The 22,356-nt window shown below is 35.6% G+C and overlaps 3 protein-coding genes across 4 annotated transcripts in view; 2 read left to right on the top strand and 1 right to left on the bottom strand.

Moving 5' to 3' along the window:
- Positions 1-11,240, top strand: part of LOC129249105 (protein pinocchio) — a 60,827-nt gene extending 49,587 nt beyond the window's left edge. The window contains exons 1-4 of one of the 2 annotated variants that reach the window (XM_054888739.1): positions 4,234-4,694; positions 8,152-8,218; positions 10,280-10,529; positions 10,691-11,240. In XM_054888739.1, coding sequence (XP_054744714.1) covers positions 8,163-8,218; positions 10,280-10,529; positions 10,691-10,894 — 510 coding nt within the window. In that variant the 5' untranslated portion in view covers positions 4,234-4,694; positions 8,152-8,162 and the 3' untranslated portion in view covers positions 10,895-11,240. Of the gene's footprint in view, positions 1-4,233; positions 4,695-8,151; positions 8,219-10,279; positions 10,530-10,690 lie in introns of those variants that run through there. The other variant, XM_054888738.1, reaches the window with a different exon arrangement.
- Positions 11,241-13,155: 1,915 nt separating this feature from the next.
- Positions 13,156-14,673, top strand: LOC129249107 (antigen 5 like allergen Cul n 1-like). Its single transcript, XM_054888742.1, has 3 exons — positions 13,156-13,445; positions 13,633-14,039; positions 14,104-14,673. Exons 1-3 carry the CDS (start codon positions 13,305-13,307, stop codon positions 14,270-14,272), a joined length of 717 nt encoding a protein of 238 aa, XP_054744717.1. The 5' UTR covers positions 13,156-13,304; the 3' UTR covers positions 14,273-14,673.
- A 21-nt stretch (positions 14,674-14,694) lies between these two features.
- Positions 14,695-20,800, bottom strand: LOC129249106 (uncharacterized). Its single transcript, XM_054888740.1, has 5 exons — positions 20,550-20,800; positions 18,235-18,401; positions 16,982-17,118; positions 16,415-16,591; positions 14,695-14,813 (listed from the first exon to the last, which is right to left on the bottom strand). Exons 1-5 carry the CDS (start codon positions 20,697-20,699, stop codon positions 14,701-14,703), a joined length of 744 nt encoding a protein of 247 aa, XP_054744715.1. The 5' UTR covers positions 20,700-20,800; the 3' UTR covers positions 14,695-14,700.
- Between the last annotated feature and the right edge of the window lie 1,556 nt (positions 20,801-22,356).

Here is a 22,356-nt window from a genome sequence, read left to right as displayed (position 1 = left end):
GCTTCTGAATCGCAACAAAATCGACCCGTTTTTGAAGCAGATGGTGACTGGCGATGAAAAGTGGGTCACTTACGACAACGTGAAGCGCAAACGGTCCTGGTCGAAAAGCGGTGAAGCTGCCCAGACGGTGGCCAAGCCTGGATTGACGGCCAGGAAGGTTCTTCTGTGTGTTTGGTGGGATTGGCAGGGAATCATCCACTATGAGCTGCTCCCCTATGGCCAAACGCTCAATTCGGACCTGTACTGCCAACAACTGGACCGCTTGAATGCAGCACTCATGCAGAAGAGGCCATCTTTGATCAACAGAGGCCGAATTGTCTTCCATCAGGACAACGCCAGGCCACACACATCTTTGGTGACGCGCCAGAAGATCCGGGAGCTCGGATGGGAGGTTCTTTTGCATCCACCGTATAGTCCGGATCTCGCACCAAGTGATTACCACCTATTTCTGTCCATGGCGAACGAGCTTGGTAGTCGGAATTGTCCACAAGAGAGTCCTGTGAAAATTGGCTCTCCGAGTTTTTTGACAATAGGAAAGCGAGCTTCTATAAGAGGGGTATTATGAAGTTGGCATCTCGTTGGGAACTCGTCATCGAACAAAACGGCGCATATTTGACTTAAATCGCATTATTATAACCAATTTTATGAACAATTGAAAATTCAATAAAAATACCGCAAGACTTTTTTGACAACTATATATGGCCCTTATTTGAGCAACATTCGATCTTCGACTATAGTCGAAAGTGCTGATCGAACGAATTTTCATTTGGTATTATGGTGCTCATTCGTTGAAGAATAGGACTATTGTGAATTTCGATCGCTCGACGCATTTACAATAGATAATTTTTCCCAGCTGATACAGCAAATCAAAATAAAAGAAAACTCGATTGTATTGAAATTCTTTGCTAACAACAATTTTAAAAGTTAAAAAAAGTATTTTTTGTGAAAATTAGTACAACGGACTTGTGGTGCGACGATTCATCGCTCGATGAAAGATTAGTGGAACTAGCTAGATGTAGAAAACAGCTGAGGGGCGCATCCAACCCCCTTGAAATGGCTTCCACTGAGTAAGTTTAGTATTTTCAAAATGTGTTGACGTACTTAATATTACAGAAATTTCCTTACAGTTTTTTAAAGAACTTTGGATTATCTAAAGAGGCGTTTATGAACCTACTGTCCAGTACAGAAAACCAGTTGCAGCAGTGCACCCGAGCCAAGAGCTCTTCACTATTATCCAAAAAAAGAAACACAAATTATTAATGTGTGTGCAGCTTTGCACAACATTTGCTTGTTTTATAATGTTCAACTTCCGGATGAAGAGTTATCCGATGAGACCCTCAACGATGATGATGAAGATATTGAAGTGGAGCCAAATAACGGAGAAGCAGAAAACATAAGAAATGAAATTCTTGGAATATTATAGAAAAATCTAAAAAGTATTAAATAGAAACCTTTACGCCACAGTTTCTGTTTTATTTTTGTTATAAATTTTCTTTATTCAATTATTCGTCATTCGAAAAAAATATGTATTTCAGTTCCTCTACGTATTTCAGCCCATACCTGCCAAGGGAAAATAAAAATGTATTTCTATAAACATCACAAAAAAAAAACCATTATTAACCTTAATCCATTTTGCTGCCGTTCTAACTGGTGGTCCCAAGCAGTTCAGCTACGTTGTAAATTCCTCCCATTTTTTTGCTGCTTGTACTTTGGTGGAAATCCCTTTTGCGAATTGTGGATTCTCTTCCATTAATCCAACTAGCCTTTATAATTGCTGTTTGGTACTCACGACTTTCGATCTGCATAATATTAACAAAATTAGTATATATTTATTATTTGGTTACTATAAAATAATAAATAATCGCAAACAACTTACATTTTAACAAGTTTTCCCACAATACGCTACACAATCGAAAGCAAAATTGCATTCGACTCTAAATTCGGTATGCAACGAAAATTTCGACAGCGTTGCACCGCTCATATGGCCTCTGGTGACGGTCAAGCATTGTTTGACAAGAACTTTATATGTGTGCGTGTCGGGTGCTTGACGCTAATATCTAAAATTTTTGATTTTTACCGACAACAAGTATGTGTGACACGACGCCACCCGACTGCACTAACATATACAAAGCGCAGTCAAGCATGCTGTATCGTCACCAGAGGCCAATAATACCAAATTGACATTCGATTTTCGATCTTCGACAACCAACGAATATCGAAGATCGAATGCAACTCATAATAGGGGCCTATGAGTTTTTGCCGCGTAATTGATTACAGAGGCCGTCGTGACTACTTTGTATAATTGTTTTGTGCGCAGTTATAGTGGTAACCAAATACAAGTTTTTATAATCATGGCAAATGCCATGGCACATAATTCTCCCGATCCATTAGGCCGCATTTCCGTAACCTTGTTTCCATTATAACCAGTACTGTAGAAAGTAATTCGAGAGCACCAGAAAAAAATTCACCCGCGCATCCGATTGTGTTAAGATGCCACTGGTACAAACGCTGATATGTACATATGTATGATTACACACGCCAACGTCGTGGAATTCCTGCTACTCTTGATTTATATTCGTTATCACCATTATTTAATTGATTGCAAACGATTCGTTCTTATCAGCTCGTTTACTTGACAACAAATCAAGTCCCCGCCTATGTCGTGAGCGTCGTTAAGTATTTTAAACTAGCGCATATTTATATTTTATTTTAGAAAATTTTTTTAGAAATTAATATATGTGGTCCCCTCTATATTTTCTTAATTTAATTCGATGAGGCATACCTGTAATTAAATATAATTATCGAACTGCACATACATGAATTTATCTAGTTGATTAATTTTATCCTTTGGAGTTATAGGACAGCAAATTCTTTTGAGCTTACGACACGCGGCACCAAGGAACACTTGCTGAGTTGAGTAAAAAGGTGTCTATAGGCTGAAAAAATTGGCTCTAGAAAAGTGACTATTTTCAACATTTCTTGGAAATTTATGCATAACCAAGCACCTGATTTAACCCATTTCCTTTGGATTCCCATTGAAAACTTTTAATAAATTAACTGAAATAATGACGGTTTGGTTATTTTTGCACTAAATTACACACCGAAATTTAGTAAGTATTTAAATCATAGAGAATTCAAATTGAGGGCGGCGTTAAACTCACGCCTGACTCAGTTCATTCACAATAAAATTATATACATATATCTGTATAACCTTACGCGTATATTGTATTGTAAATCAAATAAGATAAAGAATGACTGGGCATATGCCGTAAGTGTTAGAAATCGTATTGACACGGTATTCGGTGTTCGGTGCGGTGTGATTTTAGAAGCTTGTGGCGAGGTTTTGTAGTAGTATACGTTGTTGGTGTAGTTTGATCAGCCTCATCACTCTCCTTTTGCTTTCTGGCTTTGTCTTTAGCCTCTTATCTATACACTTATGTACTTAAATATGTACGTACATATGTGCATGTGTGTCTGTAGTGTCGGCATTTGTTTATACGTTTTGTTTCTACGTCTCATTTTCGTAATAAAAGCTAAACAAATTATCAACTTAGACGGATTTCACTACTCAGCGAAGAAAATAAAAACCCAACGCAAAAATCACCAGACAATAAAAAAAATTTTCAAAAGTAAAAATGAATTTGTTGTTGGCGCCATCATGTCAGACACGCGTGCCCCACACTCATGATTGCAAATCAACCATACTAACACCAAATTTTGTTGCTACAGTTGCATTTATCACTATCGTTTTGTAATTTCTCGCTCATTCTCTCTCTCTCTCTCTCCCCGATCAGTTTTACGAATTCGCATATTAACGGCTCATAAAAAAATTTGTAGTGGGGAGGGCGGTGAGCTGGCAGACCACTTATACGACACGTTGGTTGTCGGTGCTTCCTCTATCCCAAAGCTTCTCGCCTCTCCGCCTCTGCGTGCTCTTTCCGTTTCCTTGGTTCAGTGTTCCCATTGAAAATGGCACAGTTGCATACATACATACATATGTACGAAATAAATACTTACACGAATTTGAAAACTTGTATGCACGCACACGTCACACACATATGGTTATGTATGCAAGTACGTATGTATGTACATATGTATATATCATTTAGTCATTTGCTGGGACCCAAAGCGTACCCGATACACTGGATGTCGTCGACTCAGTTTACTGTAAACGCCAGGCAACAAGCAGCTGTAGCAGTGGCTGCATTGTGTGCGAAATCTCATAAAAGTCGGACACACACAGCGTATGATTTCAGTCGTTTGAGTTGAGTCGTGCCTTTCACTTCGTAGCTGAAGCAAATAACGTAAATTTGTAATTAGCAAAAGAGTTGAATGCGGACAAATAACGGAAGCAACCAAATTGATATGAATTTAAAAAATATAGCTTAAATAAGTAAAACCAATTGAGCTGGAAAAGTTGTAAAATTGTTCAGCTGCAGTCTAAATAAAGTCAGGTGCTCAATATAGTTGAAACATCAACGTTAAAAAAACATTAATCGTGAATCCAAATTGTGAACTGTGTCGCTGATAAAATTGTCGATACAATAGCCGAGAACAGTGTGTATGAAACTGTGTCAGCAAAAGTCAAAACGCAAACAGATTGAAACTTTGTGCTACGGTTTTGTCAAGAGGTCGAAGCCTCTCCATAAAGTGCATATTTTTATTTGGATTTCATTTCGGTCGAAATATAATATGTAAGTTTTGCTGAGTACAAAATTCGTTGGTTGTGAATTTTAAATTATTGTAATGTGAGCGTCAAAGTATAAATAAATGGTCCGTGGGTAGCCAATGCCATAGTAACCTTACTTTACTAGTTGCATTAATAGACTTACTGCAGACATATTATACATGTATACTATATGAAGAAACATTAAAAGTAAAGGACATAAATATTTCTAAAATGATTGTCTGGCCGACAGAATTGACAGCTTTGCAATTTCATATTACAAACGTTTTTCTGTTGGACGCCTTTTAAGTATTTGAACCAAAATATATTTACCAAAAGCCCCTTCTGCTACTAGTTGCATGCTTTAAAAAAGAAACAAATAAGCACTTTTTATATATTTTATTGTTAATTGCTCAGCGTTAGACGCACAACTCAAATCGAACCTGGCCTTACATTTCGTCTAACTCTCCATGTGGCATGTGTCATGTCTTGCCAAGAAAGATTGTTCACATATCTCAATATCACAATCTATTGACAGTAAACCCATTCCAGTTGCATTTTGTTGTGCTACAATGCTTGTCTTATAGCAGCGATATGTTAAATGTAACGACCGGGACTTCTGTGAACTTTTGCCAACCCATTTGACTAAAATTTCCCCATGAAATTCCATTCGAATCTGTTGCTTTTTTATTTGCCTTGACAGGTCCGCCGAATATTCGTAGCGGATTTTTATTTTTTCATTCGTTATAGAGCTAATTCGAACTCCTTTTAACAAATTGTAGAATTCCGTTTAACAACTGTAGAAAGTTAAGACAAAAACTGTAAATAAAGATACTCAAATTTTAAAGACCCTGTAGTTAGTTAATTTCATAAAAGAATGCTTGCACTGCTTCCTTTGGCTTTGATTGTACTCTGCATTCCTGTTTTCACTTTTAATTCAATTAATTTTCTATGTGTATTTGTATGATGGAATCTTTGATTACACGAGCGTGTGTACGTTTGTTCAGTAGCTGCATGCCATCCGTTGTTGCAGAAGCTGCTATTGGGGCAATTAATGCGATATTGCATTGCACATTGCATGTGTCCAACAGCGTGACCAATAATTCTGCTTGGTCTGCTCTTTCCTATTGTTTTGCTTAGTACTGTTGAATCTTACTATTTTTTATAGTTGTAAATATCGTCGGCTCTAGCATACGATTCCCCAAAGAAGCTCCGGCGAATAAAGACAATGTAGATTTTTTCTAATAAAGCATTCTCCGCAGTTCGTGGCATTGATCACAGTTATGCTAAATAAAAATACTATAACAGTATAAAGCTCAGTTCTATTAGCTTTCTAAGTATATGAGAGAGAATATCTGCAGTCTCTTATTGTAAAATATCTTCCAACACTGAGCATCAATTGTTGCAGTAATGGAACATGTTCCTATGAGTGCTTTATTCTTTGTCGTGTGTGACTTAAAGTTGACGATCAGAGACACTTTTCTGCAATGCGGCATTGACGTCAACGGGCTTTGCAAACATTAAATAAAAAACAGGTGGAGGAAAAGAAACAACAAGTGTCAACTTACAGCTGAGCAAATTTTGCGTATCTCCATCAGCATAGTAGTGCAAATTGATACATTCAAGAGATCGTGTGCTTCATATTTGTATTAAAGCTGACATTAATTAGCGGGGAACTAATAAACTTTAGGTCCACACTTAGCTCCATATGCACATTTGTGTTCAGCAATGTCACATTACATACAAATGTAGGTTTACACTGATGTAGTCGTAGCAAAGAGTGCAAATAAAATGATAAATACTTTTTAAGTAAAAACCAAAATCTAGTTTTACGAAATCGTTAAGCGCATTTGACCAGTTTTTGGACGTTTACCCGGCTCTCGAAAATAATTAACATGTGTACATACCCATGACTGTGAACCTGGTGCACGGCAATTAAAAGTCTACGCCTCGTTTTTCGTCTCACTAATATGGACTATGTTATCCAAAGATCAATGTCCACATGCATGCATACATACATAGTTGTATTTTGAGACTTATTCACACATATGCCCATTATTAAATGTCTATATCAAAAGAGAAACGGGAAACGGTTTACAAAGCCATGAACGCTAAAGAATTTCTTTTTATTTTTCACATTTTAAAGTTATTCTGATTTATTTCATGCATTTCGGAGCGTTCGCTGTATCATATTCTGTTTCACTTGTATGCAATAGTAACTAGTTGGCCATGTATGATAAATATGTATTTAAAACATCAAAATGCACAAAAATAAGTAGGTAGGTAGGAGGTACTGCAAATAATTTTGAAAATAAAGGTCAACGAATTGAGTTCAATGAATCGTACTCGGACAATATTCTTTGAACCTTCGTATTTATTTTTACATGACTGCAAATTGTTCGACGGCCTTTGTGTGTGAGCATTAACATTGCTTAGATTTCTAATTTGTTTCTAAACCTGTTGCTCGATTAATTATTATTTTTTGAATTTCTTCGAACCAACATACTTTGCATTTTTGCAATGTTTTTAACCGGAATGATACATTCAAGTAATATGAATTATTTTATAACTTCCAGATAATTTGTGCGGTTATTCCCAATATTTCATACCTCTTGTTAATTATTCACAAATACAGATACATACATACATAGACGCTTATGTACTTACCAAAAACTTAGAATAGTGTCTTTGTTTCTCAAGTTTCCACTACATCTCATTCACTAAAAAGTTTTGCTTATACATTCATGGGTATCTACGTACATACTTATATGTGTGACTCACTATAAACGACTGTGCGCCGAGTAAATTGATTTGTATATCTATTTCGATGCATTATTCATATTCACACACACAGATGTACTTACTTTTATACAGATGTGCGGCAATTTTTACACCCGCATTTATCCTAGACGACATGCAAAAGCACCTACTTGCATGGTTCCATTTTTACATAGGCGTTTACATGTGTGTATGTATGTTTGTATGATGTGCTTTTGTGCTGTAAGTACAGTATTCTAGTCATGTGAAAAGCACAAAAATAACTACAAAACAGTCGCACCCACTCAAATACACTGCTCTGAAATCAAAAATAGACATTTTCTGAAAATAGCACCACGCCAGGTACACAAATAAAATGGGAATGCAAACTCATGTACATATGTATGTATGTAAGTATCATATTTGCATAAGTGTGCTTGCTCGCAGTGCGATTGACAGCAGCTGATTTTTCAGTTCATGGACATTTAACTCCATCGGTAGGGGGATGCAGGAAGAGGTTGCGAACTGTTTTGTAAAAACCTTCAAAAGTTTTGTATAGACTACTTTTTGTGCATCATAGACAGCTTCGTATTGAATAGCGTGAATATTTTTTTGAAGAGATTCGTCCATAATACCTCATGATTTATAAGCGCTTAATTATATATGTAATATGTAATTGATTCGTTTATCGATATTTAATGTTTATATATTTTTCTACTTATTTTCAGTTCCAACAACAATGTCTTTAGCCAGTGTACATGGTCCACAATTCACGGATATCTGCAGCCCCCTAGGGTAAGTTCAATAAATCAACTTTTATATATACGTGCATGTGCATGCATGTATGTATGTTTGTATGCGTGCAAGTACAAATATGAACTAACTTAAACAATGCTGAGAATTCTATAGAAATTCTTCCTCTTATTCTTATCGCTTGCATTACATTGGAAAAATGCCGTCAGATGCTTTCCATTTCAATTCAACCGGGCTACTCGGGTCATGTTCTTCGATTTCGATGTAACTTAAATATGTTGCTCTCTGGTCAAAATAATGAGACACGTATTTTTTTGTTCGCCCGAAAAAAATTTTTTTCAAGAGTTATCGGCAATTTTGTTTTTTGCCTCAAACTCGATTTTTTTTAATTATATAAGAAAAAAATTTTTTGAAATGCCCATAACTTAGTCAAAAATGAACCGATTTTAATAATTCTGGGTTCAAAATGATCGTAATTACTTACACAAGCGACTTCATGTAGAAACAATTGCAAAAAAGTAGTTGAAAATTTTTTATTTAGTAAAAAAGAAAAAAAATTTAAATTTTTTCAAAATTCAATATTTCAAAAACAGCATTTTTTTTTTTTATAACTTTTTCCAAATCAAAAAAACATCTCAAACTTTAATTGAGCTGCATGCCTAGTAGCTAAAATGCGTTGTTTTTGAGTAATGAATTTTTAAGTAAACACCCTGTTTCGCACTTTTTGTTTTTTGCAAAATAAAAAATTTTCAACTACTTTTTTGCAACTATTTCTACATGAAGTCGCTTGTGTAAGTAATTACGATCATTTTGAACCCAAAACTATTAAAATCGGTTCATTTTTGACTAAGTTATGAGCAATTAAAAAAAATTTTCTTATATAGATTATTTCCATTTCAATTCAAAAGGGCTATTCGGGACATGTTCTTCGATTTCGATGTAACTCAAATATGTTGCTCTCTGGTCAAAATAATGAGACACGTACTTTTTTGTTCGCCCGAAAAAATTTTTTTTCAAGAGTTATCGGCAATTTTGTTTTTCGGCTCAAAATCGATTTTTTTTAATTATATAAGAAAAAAATTTTTTGAAATACTCATAACTTAGTCAAAAATGAACCGATTTTAATAATTTTGGGTTCAAAATGATCGTTATTACTTACACAAGCGACTTCATGTAGAAATAGTTGCAAAAAAGTAGTTGAAAATTTTTTATTTTGCAAAAAACAAAAAGTGCGAAACAGGGTGTTTACTTAAAAATTCATTACTCAAAAACAACGCATTTTAGCTACTAGGCATGCAGCTCAATTAAAGTTTGAGATGTTTTTTTGATTTGGAAGAAGTTATAAAAAAAAAAAAATGCTGTTTTTGAAATATTGAATTTTGAAAAAATTTAAATTTTTTTTCTTTTTTACTAAATAAAAAATTTTCAACTACTTTTTTGCAATTGTTTCTACATGAAGTCGCTTGTGTAAGTAATTACGATCATTTTGAACCCAGAATTATTAAAATCGGTTCATTTTTGACTAAGTTATGGGCATTTCAAAAAATTTTTTTCTTATATAATTAAAAAAAATCGAGTTTGAGGCAAAAAACAAAATTGCCGATAACTCTTGAAAAAAATTTTTTTCGGGCGAACAAAAAAATACGTGTCTCATTATTTTGACCAAAGAGCAACATATTTAAGTTACATCGAAATCGAAGAACATGACCCGAGTAGCCCGGTTGAATTGAAATGGAAAGCATCGTCATATTTTACTATTTACTACAAATAAGTAACCATAATAAAGTAATCACATCACGTCAAGGTAGATCTTCGCACAAGCAACTGCCTTTTGCCACGCCGGCATCGTCTTGCTTTTGGTTTTCACGGTCGTGTCCCTTACATGCTTAGAATTCTCTTCATCTGCACTTGTGGAACCCAGCTGAAATCAGTAGTCGGCATAACCGTCGCGCCCAACACGCGGCGCCAATGATCATCCATATTTGCATATGACACGGAGCTAAAGTCCTCAGCTTATTTGAACATCGACAATACATACATGAATGCATACAAATTTCCAACTCAAATAATGATAATTAATCTATTTACTTATTTTGCTTACAGTCGCAGCAGTATCAGCATGTCTTCGTCGTTATCGGATTTAGTCGGTAGTCCTTTAGAAATTTCCGTAGACAACGTACTCACTATTGAGGAGTTGCGTCAGCAAATGGGGTCCTGTTTTACATGTGGTGTGTCCTGGACGGATGACCATGTTTCCCTTGACTGTAGTGAATGTGGGGGCTATAGCTTAGAGCGTCCCTGCCCGCTATGTGATGGCCAGTGTGACGTCCAATGGAAGCGTGATTTCACCATGGTAGGTATAACATGAATTTAAATTTACTACAAAAAAGAAACTGAAAGTGCAGCATGCGCACAGCTTCAGTGGCTTGTTAAGATCTTCGCAATCAATCTCTTTCTTAAGTCGCCTGACCATAAGACATTTACTTATACCATTTCCTCTCCTCTTTCTTATAGTCGCATGCGTGTGGCAAAGCTCGCTGGCATGGTGTGTGTCCCAGCTACCAGGAGGTGATGACACATTTAAATCCTCTCGAAGCTGCTGCCACCGCTACTTCCTCTGCTGCTCCATCAACGTGCGCCAATGCCGCTACACATTTGCGATTGGCACAGGAACTATGTCTGCGTTTGGAACAACTTTCGGCAAGTGCTCACACGTGATTGCTTTTCATTTCGACAATTAGACGCGAATAAGCGAGTGCAGCAGTGGCCTGAAAGTTCCTCAATTGAATCCATTGAAAACCAATATTAAATTTAAACTGAACCAACTCAACTCAATCTTCTTACATGCATCAATACTTGCATCCACATCTACGTCGTAGATAATTTACATAATATGTTATCTTAAATTAAAAAAAATTCTTTATAACTATTTTCATTACTCTTAAGCCTCTATAGATAGTTCAGTAGTGATTCTCTAGACAATTCTAGCTCTGTAATTGCACTTCAGTAATGCTAACTATGAATTAAGGAGATTTTGATTCAATTCCCGCATTATAGAAACTACTTCCTGGTAATCAGCAAAAAAAGGTCTATCATCAAAAGATTTTGTATTTAAGTTTGCCATATTTGTAATTGTGGCTTTTCTGTTAAGACTTGCATACATAAAAAAGAAGGGAGTTGCTTATTTTGTAAAGTTAAATTAGGATAATTAAGTGCGACGGAGTGATTGTAGCCTTTGACAAATGTATTGTAATTCAGGGCGAAATATTTGTGAATTTATAAGGGAAATAGATTTAGAATAGCAAAACAGAGACTTCGGAATTATCTAAAAATAAATAGTTAAAAATTAAAAAATTTAAGAAAATAATTTTATAGAAAAGGGAAAGAATTTGACATAAATTAATTATATACAGAATTTTGAAGTAATTTGTAATACAAACCAAATTAACGATAGCTTGAATGAATGAGATGGTTGCATTTTGCATCCTTACAAAATAACGTATGAAAAAGTTTTTCGAAACCGAATTTAAGTCAACATTTTGGGTTCATTATAATATTGGCGAGAACTTTTGCTCCAAATACATTTCGAATGCTCAATTGATAAGCGCTGAGCCGTACTTATTTAGAAAAATTTAAACCCAACTCTATTTAACTAATAGCGTCTAATAAATAATTTCGGATTTAATGCTAAGCCTTAAACAATTTGTAGAAGTAATAACGGAAGTATACGTTTTTAGATTTTCTGTGAAAATCTTTCTATTTTTATGCTATTATTTAAACAATAAATATAAGTTTTTTGAATGTAATTGCATTCTATTCCGCTATATCGTATTAGTATATTTCATTTGTGTATATAGCATAAAAAATCTACAATAAATTGAACATTTTATTTTAAATGGAACATCGCGACTTCTATTCCTCAAGTGATGATCATAATGTTCATGGGCGTGGTGTCTGCTACTCATATTTTATTAAAACAAAATATTGCAAATAAGCGATTGTGAGCTCGCAAAAAGGCAAAAGATACTAAAAGGCGCGCATGCCCAAGCAAGCACGCAGTTGTTTTCAAACTGTTTTCTACTTTGCGCCTCACAGCAAACTTTGTGATAAAGGTATATAAATAATATAATAAAGGCATATAATGACTTTTAAACTTCATACGTCCACATTTTTAGTAGTATCGTTAGGATAAATTTGTAATGCCCAGAAGAAGAACCTTGGTTGCTTTGATTACAAGCCAACAACGAGAAATTTATTTGGACCACCAACCATTACCAATAAAAAAATAATTGGATTTACATTATATATATAATTGGCGCGTACACCCGTTTTGGGTGTTTGACCGAGCTCCTCCTCCTATTTGCGGTGTGCGTCTTGATGTTCCACAAATGGAGGGTCCTACAGTTTCAAGCCGACTCCCGACGGCAGATATTTTTTATGAGAAGCTTTTTAATGGAAGAAATACACTCGGAGGTTTGCCATTGCCTGCCGAGGGATTGGATTTACATGAAATCCTAATGAAGTCCGTCTAGTTGATTCCAAATTTGATAAATATGAGATTTCTGGCCTAATACCAATTTTGTTTGCACGATTGCAGTGCAAGACGAAATTTTTGCAAAATAGTTATGTGCATTAAAAGATATTATATGTATATATGCATAATTATTTATATTTTTGTTTTATGAGTATTTCAGTGAAAAACTGAGCAGTTCTATAACCAAATTACTTATACGGTATCGACTAGAAATGGAACCAGATGTTGCTTTCTTTGTCAATTTCAATAGAAAATTGCCGTCAATATCGAAATTATCAAGGAAAATATTTATGAAAAAAACACTATTTATATTTACTTACGCACCTATGCAAACAAACGCCTAGCATCAGAAAGGTATCAGCTGAGCATTTGCAAGTGGTGCGCAATACTGCCGCTTCTATTAAGTGCCCTGAAGAAGCCCCCACTTATCTTTGTATTTTACTGTACTCTTCTTTACAAAAAATACATACATACGTAGCTTGACATACCAAACGAATCCGCCTATGAAATACCTTTACTTCAAAAAATTTAAATAAATCGAACTGGTTGAGCCGTAAATATTCCTTTTTCTCTATAATACAGCTACATTTTGCGATGAGCTTTCGGTTTAAGTTAGTAATCTTTTATTTCGGCTTGTTTGATTGTTGTTGGAGCATAGCGGCTTATAATTATTTTTGCAGCAGTGATAATTGGTGCTCGAAAGGAAACCACTTAATGTGTGATACATCTGCAATTGTGAGTACATACATATGTACGTCTTATGCTGTGGGCACTTGACAAAGTGCACTGCGTAGGCAGCAGATATTGCAATGAAAATGCAGAAAGCTCTCTTGCACATGCCAAATGCCCACGAATTTGTACTAATGCGATTATATGCACATATTTTAATAGTTAAATGTTTACATTAAAATCCAATATTCAGAAAGAGCAGGGTACGTTCAAGCGCCACATGCCATTGACTTTCAAAGTGCGGCGTCTCTTTTTGGAGCACCACAATAAGATACGTGACAAAACGGCTGGCAGTAGCAAGGCGACGCGGATGCGGAATCTTATCTGGGACAATGAGCTGGCGTACTTGGCTCGTACACATACAGGCTTATGCTCCAACAATCCTAGCGAATGCCACAGAACTGCGCGTTTTGAAAAAGTGGGTCTGAACACTGCATTACAAAACGGCTCAGACTACATACAAATCGATCATCTTATATCCAATTCCTTCAAGGAATGGGAGCCTGATAGTTCCACTGCGCACAAAGTGCTCACGCACGACCAGGCGTCTCGTGTAGGCTGTGCCATCGGCCACTGTGTCGACTGCGCGGATAAAAAGGAGTAAGTAAATGTTTCCTATTCGTATGGGTATTCATTAACTAAACGCGCGAATGGCTTGTTGTAGCCATTGCTATTTCATATCTTGCTTTTATGACATGGACCATAAGGAAGGCGAGACCACTCAAGAAACGGGCGATAAAGCGGCCTCCAAATGCAACGTATGGGATTCGGTTGCGGACGAAAAGTATGCAAATCTTTGCCATAACACAGGCAAAAACTTTCAAAAGAACTAACGAATCTTTAAAGCAAAACACACGAAATTAAGTCATTCCGTTTTTTATACATCTGCAGTTTTATTGGACGCCATTATCCAAAATGAACTTATCTTAACCATTTTTTACTTAAACCATGCATTTGATTACGTTTATTGCTTAATATCTTACTTATAGTCATTAGTGTTTTCTTACAACAACAATTGATGTTCATTGTATTCATAAACGTATAAGCCAGCAAATACATCGCCGTAATAAATTTTAATTAATTGCCACATTATCTAACTTCAAGAATTCTTGGTGTTATTCTTCCATACGTTCTAAAAATATAATAAATGTTCTCTCCTTTAAACATCTGGCTGATTAGTGACAAACATTTCAAATGGTGAGCTCAATTACATGGGGTACTCGGTATCGAATTAATTCTTCGTTTCTCTCCCTCGTTTCCTTCACAGATAACTCGGTCGTGACACGCAACAGAGCAAGCTAATATTTTTGTGGGTATAATTCCGTTCTTGTTTGAAAGGCCGCAATACATCGGAGTCCATGGCTGCATTGCGTTCTGTGCATAATAATCAAGTATATAAATGATAAATGCGGTTTTGTTGCACCTTCTACTCTCTTAGATTTTTCCATCAGTGAAACAAAAACAAAGTAATGTACTCATGCGCTACTTATGTATATTTTCCGAAAAGTACTGGAAGTTATTATGCGACACCATATAGTCAAGTTAAACTCTCCTGAACATAATATTTTGATAATGTTTTCATTAGATTTGTTCCCCTATTCTAAGGAAGTTCTTAAAAATTATGCTATTGGCTTATAATATGCACCACAAATTGATTCAGTTGATACCGAATTCAATGCCCATTGTGGACGAGTGCATTTGTGCCAAATGAAAAATTTCTTCTTGAAGGCATCTAGGGCCTTTCGAAAGAGACATACGTCTGTCTAATAGAAGAGTGACCGGCAAAATTCCTTGACAAAATTGAAATGCTGCTAAATAACGCCTCTTCGCAATTTGTTAGTTTTGTAAAAAATTTAGTTGTTGTACGTACGTTGTTTTTACAAAATGAGTTCCTCGCATGAAAAACGATTTGAAGCAGTGTTCCTATCCGCACACCCTAAAGGCCCAAAAATGTCACGTGCATCTGCAGCTAAACATTTGAAAGAGTGGAAGACGTGCATAATTAAATGGGTGGAAGGGTAAACTGAAGTTGAAAACGTTGAGCACTTACCCGGACGAGGCAAAAAAACAAAATACCTCTCCAAAGCAAGATCAGAAGATCATAGATTTGTTTGTCGCAAAGCAAAACTTATCGTTGTGTGAAGCTTAATGGGTTTTAAGGAAAAGTTGTGTTAATATATCCAAAAACCCAATTCGAGGACGTTTACGTGTAGAAGACCTAAAAAAATCTCTGCAGTTTTGATGAATTATTTGAAGTATTTTTAGCTGCAGCTGCGAAGATGTTTGGAAGAACAAGCCAACCTTGGATTTTATAAGAAGCCAACGGCCCAAGCATCGAAGCCGAAGGTGTGTAGAGTGGAAACAGCAAAATGGGATTGAAATGTTTGATTGGCCACAGTCGCCTGATGCCAAACATATTGAAAATATTTGGGCAATAGTTTGCCCGAATTGCTCAAATAGTTTCCTAGTTATGGTGGTCACGTTCTATAAGACAGACTGTAGAATTGTGGGCCCGTCCATTTAACATCATAAACTGTAGGATAATTCGATCAAACACTTAACGGATGTGCGCGAAAAATGAGCTCTAGATTTTGTTGGCACATTTTCGAACATCCCGGGCGTATGAGCAACGAGTACCCGCATACCTCTCGGATGTTCATTAATCGAAAATTTTCGAGCATGAACTCGACTATATCGAGTTTTTTGAGTAATTCCTGCCAACATAGTAAGATAGAACCCTTCTCTCAAAGACCATGATTTTTTTAAGTTTACCGGCATTACAAGGTCTTTTCAATTTCAAATTTTTAAGAGATATTGGTTTTGAATTTATGTAGGCTCTCTCCAAAAGAATAGAAAAATACACTCCACTGCTCGGGTATCTTGAGCTCTAATGTAAAGAAATCTCTATACATGCATAATCAATATAGTATATGCATATATATGCACTTCATCTGCACGTACTCGTAAATACTCACCAAGATAGGGTTCGTTCTGTGGCATATATTCTTGCAGTTCTGTGAGTAGCATCCCGATTTCGTGAGAGTCTTTTGCTATACTGCACAGTTCTTCCTGATTGAAATCGGGTGTTATTTGTTTGCACAGCAAAATTTGACTCATAACGTTTCCCAGATTTGATGGTCCAGCACGATTTTCTGCAAAACCAATTTTCCTCAATAAATTCTATAATAATTTAGGGGCACACTTTTTCAGTAAAAATGCTTTTTATTCACGTATGCACAAATGTGCAGCTAATTATTCCACATGGCTTGTAGTAGATGTTTAATTGCGTCTGAAATGGTTTTACTGGTACGTAAAAATTAAATTAAATTTTCATCGAATCGCAGCAAATCGCACACATTTAATCTCTTGTGCTCAATAATATGAAATGAGAATTAATTGTATTTAAAAAATGTTTACCAGCTCCGATCATAAATGAGCATAAGTGCACATAAGTTATAGCTTCCTAATTGATGAATTTTTCTTCTGCTTTAGCATAAAGGATTAACAAAAAATAATATAGATATAAATTTTCGTACGATTACCGTAATAGCCAGACATATCCATTGGCACCACTTGAACCAGCCGATAACTCTTTAGCAGTTCACGTAAAAATAGCTGTACTAAGTAGAACAATAAAACTAAGTTTGGGTTTTCAGCCAACATACCGTCCTCCATTGCACTAAAGAGAAAGTATAAAACTATAGCAATTATTAATTTTTATAACACCGAGAGGCAAAAAAAAAAATTTTTACGCAGCAAAAATTCATATTTCACTTGAAACTATAGATTTTATTTATTTGCAGTAATGTTATGCACTCATATTTTTTTATTTTCTGATCACCTTAATTTTTTAAAGGGCTTTATAGTTGCAAAGAGGAGGTATCCATTGCGTATACTTAATTTTGCAAAGGAAAGTTGATCTATTTTTTTACGCTTCATTAAAACAAGAAGAAGACCGAGGTTGAAGTCGTTTGATATCCACATTAACATTATAGAGTAAGTGTAAGTATTTACTGAAAATTTACGCCTTAAAAAATTCAATTAATGAGAAATTGAAAACTGGCTATGCTGCATTACTTTATAAAATCTATAGTTTCACGTGCATATGCAATTTTCCCTGGATAACTTTTACTGTTGCACATTTTAATAAGTAATAATTTGCTATTTTCTTTACTTTCTAAATTTTCATATTCTCAGCATGTGTAGCATTTACTTTAACGGCATTATGAGCTTTTTTAAAGATCGGCTGTCGTAGCCGAATGGTTTGTGCGTGACTACCTTTCGGTAGGGAACGTGGTCGAAATCCACTGTGGCCATAAAACACCAAAAGATAGAAAACATTTTTTCTAATGTATTTCTGGAATGAAAAGGCTTATCATAAAGAATGATCTGCAATTCAGAGGTAGCAAAAAATTGAGAATCCCTCCATTTTGGCGAACAACATTAAGACGTCCACCACAAATTGGAGGAAAAGCTCGGTCATCCAATAAAGGATTTACCTGCAAATTATGTATATAACTGACACGCAACAAGCACTTGGGCAGCTATAGCGCCAATCAAGAAGAAATTGATGGAAAAAATATACAAAAGATTGGAGTCAGTAAGCAGTGATATGGCGACAATTGTAACCACAGGGCAGCTTGCTTAAAGAGTCAATGTGCATTCGTATGCATTTACCGCTAATCGGCTAACCCCAAAAACATCCATATTGTAAAAACTTATAAAAGCCTAAAATTTGTCTAAGCATGAAAATAATAAAAATAAATAAATTTTCAGTGTCGTATTACAAAATTACCTTTTCACTTGCGGCAATATTATTTGTCCTGTGTGCTTACAAGTATCAACGCAAATTCGGCGCAATTTTCGTATTTTTTCTCGCAGCTCAGGGCAATCCCTTGATTGGCCAACCAGTATTAATTTATCACGGAACAAGGCTACATGGCTGTTGATTTCAACGATAAGCTGATTAAAAAGGAAAACCAAAAGATCTTAATCGATTACACTAATTCCTTGCTATTACTTTCAAAATATATAACCCTATGAGACTTAATATGATTTATTTACTTACATACATAGATATACATTTCGGTGTTAACCTTCTTAAAATTAGACTTATTATTTAAACGGAATCTTGCTATGAACGGGATCTAATTTTATTGAGATAAACATTAATATAAATACACAAGGTGGTGCAATGCTGCACCCATTAAGGGCAATTGTTAATGCTATGTGTAGGCCCTTCTCAAAACTAGCCCAGTCTAAAGCAATGAAAAAACGACTACCATCCAAAATCTTAATTTTTGTTGAATAAGGAAAACTGTTAGTAATAGCAAAAAATATAGTCTATAATTTCTCAATTTGGTGCTGTCTATATTTTTGTCTTTGGTTGCGGTTTTATTTGGTGCCAGTATGCACTTATCTGGAGTTATTGGGAGGACTGAATATAGAAAGTAATTTTTCTTTGCAGTAGACATCTTTGCCATATATTCAAGATTAGAAAATCAAAATACCTATAATTTTCTAAAGATGATGCTTCCAAATAGACAAAATATGTCCGTATGTATGTTGCGTATACGCACCGTGTTCAAATAGGTGCAGTTCAATGTGCGTATGGCGTCAGTGGTGACTTGAATATTGCAATAAATCAATTGTTAAGTTCGCTGTGTGGCAAATTACGCCCTTTTATTGGGACTAAATTTCGTCGAATTTTAGCTGATTAGTTTTTGGAAAAAACAGCAACAGCTCCTTCCTCATTTCGAAATTTCATAATGGAAAGACTTACGCCTCAACAACGTTTACAAATCGTACAATTGTTTACGTGTTTATTGCGCGCTAAGACCAACTTATGTTGTATAGCTATGAGGCCCGAAGCCATTCAAGAACGGCCATTGCGGCCATTGAAAACAACCGTTTGATGCGGTACATGGGCTGGAGGAATCATCAGCACATATTTCTTCAAAGACAAGGCTGGCGCCAATGTAACAGCGAATGGCGAACGCAATATCCCCATGACAAACAACTTTTTGATGTCAGTAATTGAAGCCCGTATCTCCAACAAGACGGCGCTACTTGCAAACAGCCCGCGAAACAATGGATTTACTGCGTCGTCTTTTCGGTGCGCCACCAAGATCGTGTGATATCACACCTTTGGACTTTTATTTGTGGGGTTATGTAAAGTCTAAATGCTTTGTGGATAAACCAGCTTGAGGCATTAGAAGAAAACATTACCAAAGTTATTCACGAGATACCGACCGAAGTCCTCCAGCGAGTCATTCAAAATTGATGTTTATGAATGGCCGAATTACGGCGCAGTTGCGGCCAACTTTGAAATGGGTTATTTTTAAAAAAATAATTGTTATGAATGGTTCTACACAAAAATAATAAAGATTGCCCAATCAATTTAAATTTTCGTCGTACTATTTCAATTTAAAATCCGATATCTCTAAATTGATCTCCTTTTACATACATGTTGAGCACCCTTTAGCCCTTTAGATATCGCTCAATTTGCCTTACATTCGTATTTCACACACTCGATTATACTTTTAATATTTTCTTTTGATCTATGCATTTGTTCACTCTATCCTAGCAGTAACATGCCTAGTACTTATAGATACGTGTAGATGTTATCCTATTTTCGATTACTATATTTTAATAAACCGTAAGCCTAATATTAAAACGATTGAATTTTGTCACGCCACTTGCGTTCAGTTTCTCGCTGTGTAAAGTTCGGACCTACTTTAACTCTAAATTTATAATTGAAAAGTGCAAATAAAGTCCAGCCACACAATTAATTTCGGACAACAACAGCTACTTAGCAAGACCGCTAAGTACATACATACATTTGTATGTAAATGATTTAGTGAACTTAATGAGCTGTTCAACCACAAGAAGTGGCATAGGAAAAATAAATATTAAGTAAATATGTACATAATAATAAACAATATATAATGAAATATATATGTGCATTTAGCGTCAGTTGTATTTTGTTTAAAAACTATTCATAGTATATGTAATTTAATGGACCGGTATTAGCTCCGAGCACCTCAATTCGCACGCATGGGAATTACTTTTTGTATTATTTAAATAATTCAACAAATACCGTTTATATACCTTTTTTGTCGAATGAATTGGGGATATTAAATGAGGGATATATACGGAGAGTCGATGCATTATCACGGTAGAACCACGAGCAGGCGAAATGTTGATGGGAGCATTCCCTTTTTGATGCTTATCTGAGGCAAATGAAACACGGCGACTCATTTCCTCCTTGCTAGCTTCCTAGCTCTCAACAAAGGTTATTGGAGGTATATAGTAAATTCACAAATTCAACTCTTTAAAATAGAAAAAAATGTAAAGCAGCTCACAACTGGCTGCTCTGACAGATTAGTTTATACTGATGACTTCGACTAAAATTTATACTGTACTAAATCTTGTAATGAATTTCTAATGTGGGCATTCGTTGTGACCCTTCTTTACTCTTTTAAAAAAATATTTATGTACAGGTGTACGTATGTATGCATGGTAAATATGCTCATAAACATACCCCATATGAAACTCTTCCCATACGACAAACCAATAATTTTACAATTCAATCTCGTAGAAAGTGTCAGTTATCTTAACAGCATAGGGATAGTGTTTGATTCGGCAGATAGAAGTTCAGTTCGTTCGAACCGCCAGTAGGAAGTAGCATAAGTTTTTAATATTTCCTAACGTTGTGCAAGCATAGGGCGATTCATTTCGGTTCGCGGAGATATGATATTGACTTTCCTAGATCTCCTGTCAAGAGCTGTCATGTTCAAAATAACATTTGATTAAAACAAAAATCACTATATGGATCACCCTGTACTTAGTTGTAAGCCATGGTGGTAAGGTTAAATTTCAATTCATTTGGGTAGGATTTCCAATGGGGTACATAACTACCTGCTGCTCATATGTATGTACGCTTGTATGTACTGTACGTAGGCATTTAAAAAGTTCACGAAGATATGAATGCACTGCCAAAGAAAGTGCATTAAAAGGTTTGTTTATAAAATTGTTTGTGTGGTAGTATGAGTGTATACATCATTCTAAATTCCCATTCAATATGAATAGCCCGCATAAGTATGTTAAGAAGCCACAATGCTGCGAAGAAAATGAACTGCATTGAAATAGCACCAAAAGCAACAGTTATTGCTCCATAACACATGGGCTGAAAACTTCCGGGCCTGACAAAAACACACTTTTTTTTGTTCAAAATTAGCTTTATTCAGCAACGTAATTTCCATCAAGAATAACGCAATCATTCCAGTGCCGCTCTAGCATTACACAATACCACTTTTGTAGATGGACTTATCTTTTGCCTCCAAATAGGCCTCAGTTTCAGCGAAGACACGTCATCCGAGCGAAATTTCTTACCAGCGAACATTTTTTTAGGTCTGCGAACGGCCAGTTGTCGCAGGGAGTCAAATCTGGCGAATACGATGGATGTGGGAGCATTTCGAAGTTGAATTCATGTAGTTTTGCCATTGTTTTGAATGACTTGTGACACGGTGCGTTGTCTTTATGAAACAAAACAGTGAGTGAGAAACAAAACATAGTAAAAAGCTAATGCAATATAAAGCCAACACGTTCCTTTCATAACTTTACGATATCAGCTAAAAGTGCGTTCGCATATGCATTTATTACCAATAAATCCACAAAATTAATCTACCCATTAACATCTGGTAGATTACCTGCAAAATTGACAATCAGCTGTCAATACTGTTGTGAAAGGTTTTTCCTCATAGAAACTATTTTGGTGGAATATTTCGGTGTTTTTGGTTTGTTTAATTATTATTTACGATATGAAGAAAAGGCGAGGAAAAGTTATAGCTAACTTAATTGCACAATTGGCAGCTAGCAATAAACAGTTGCAGGAAATCCGTAAACGAAATTCAAT

The sequence above is a fragment of the Anastrepha obliqua genome, chromosome 5 (assembly GCF_027943255.1).
Source record: "Anastrepha obliqua isolate idAnaObli1 chromosome 5, idAnaObli1_1.0, whole genome shotgun sequence".
In the NCBI taxonomy this organism is placed as follows: Eukaryota; Metazoa; Arthropoda; class Insecta; order Diptera; family Tephritidae; genus Anastrepha; species Anastrepha obliqua.
This window is presented reverse-complemented; position numbering and strand designations above follow the sequence as displayed.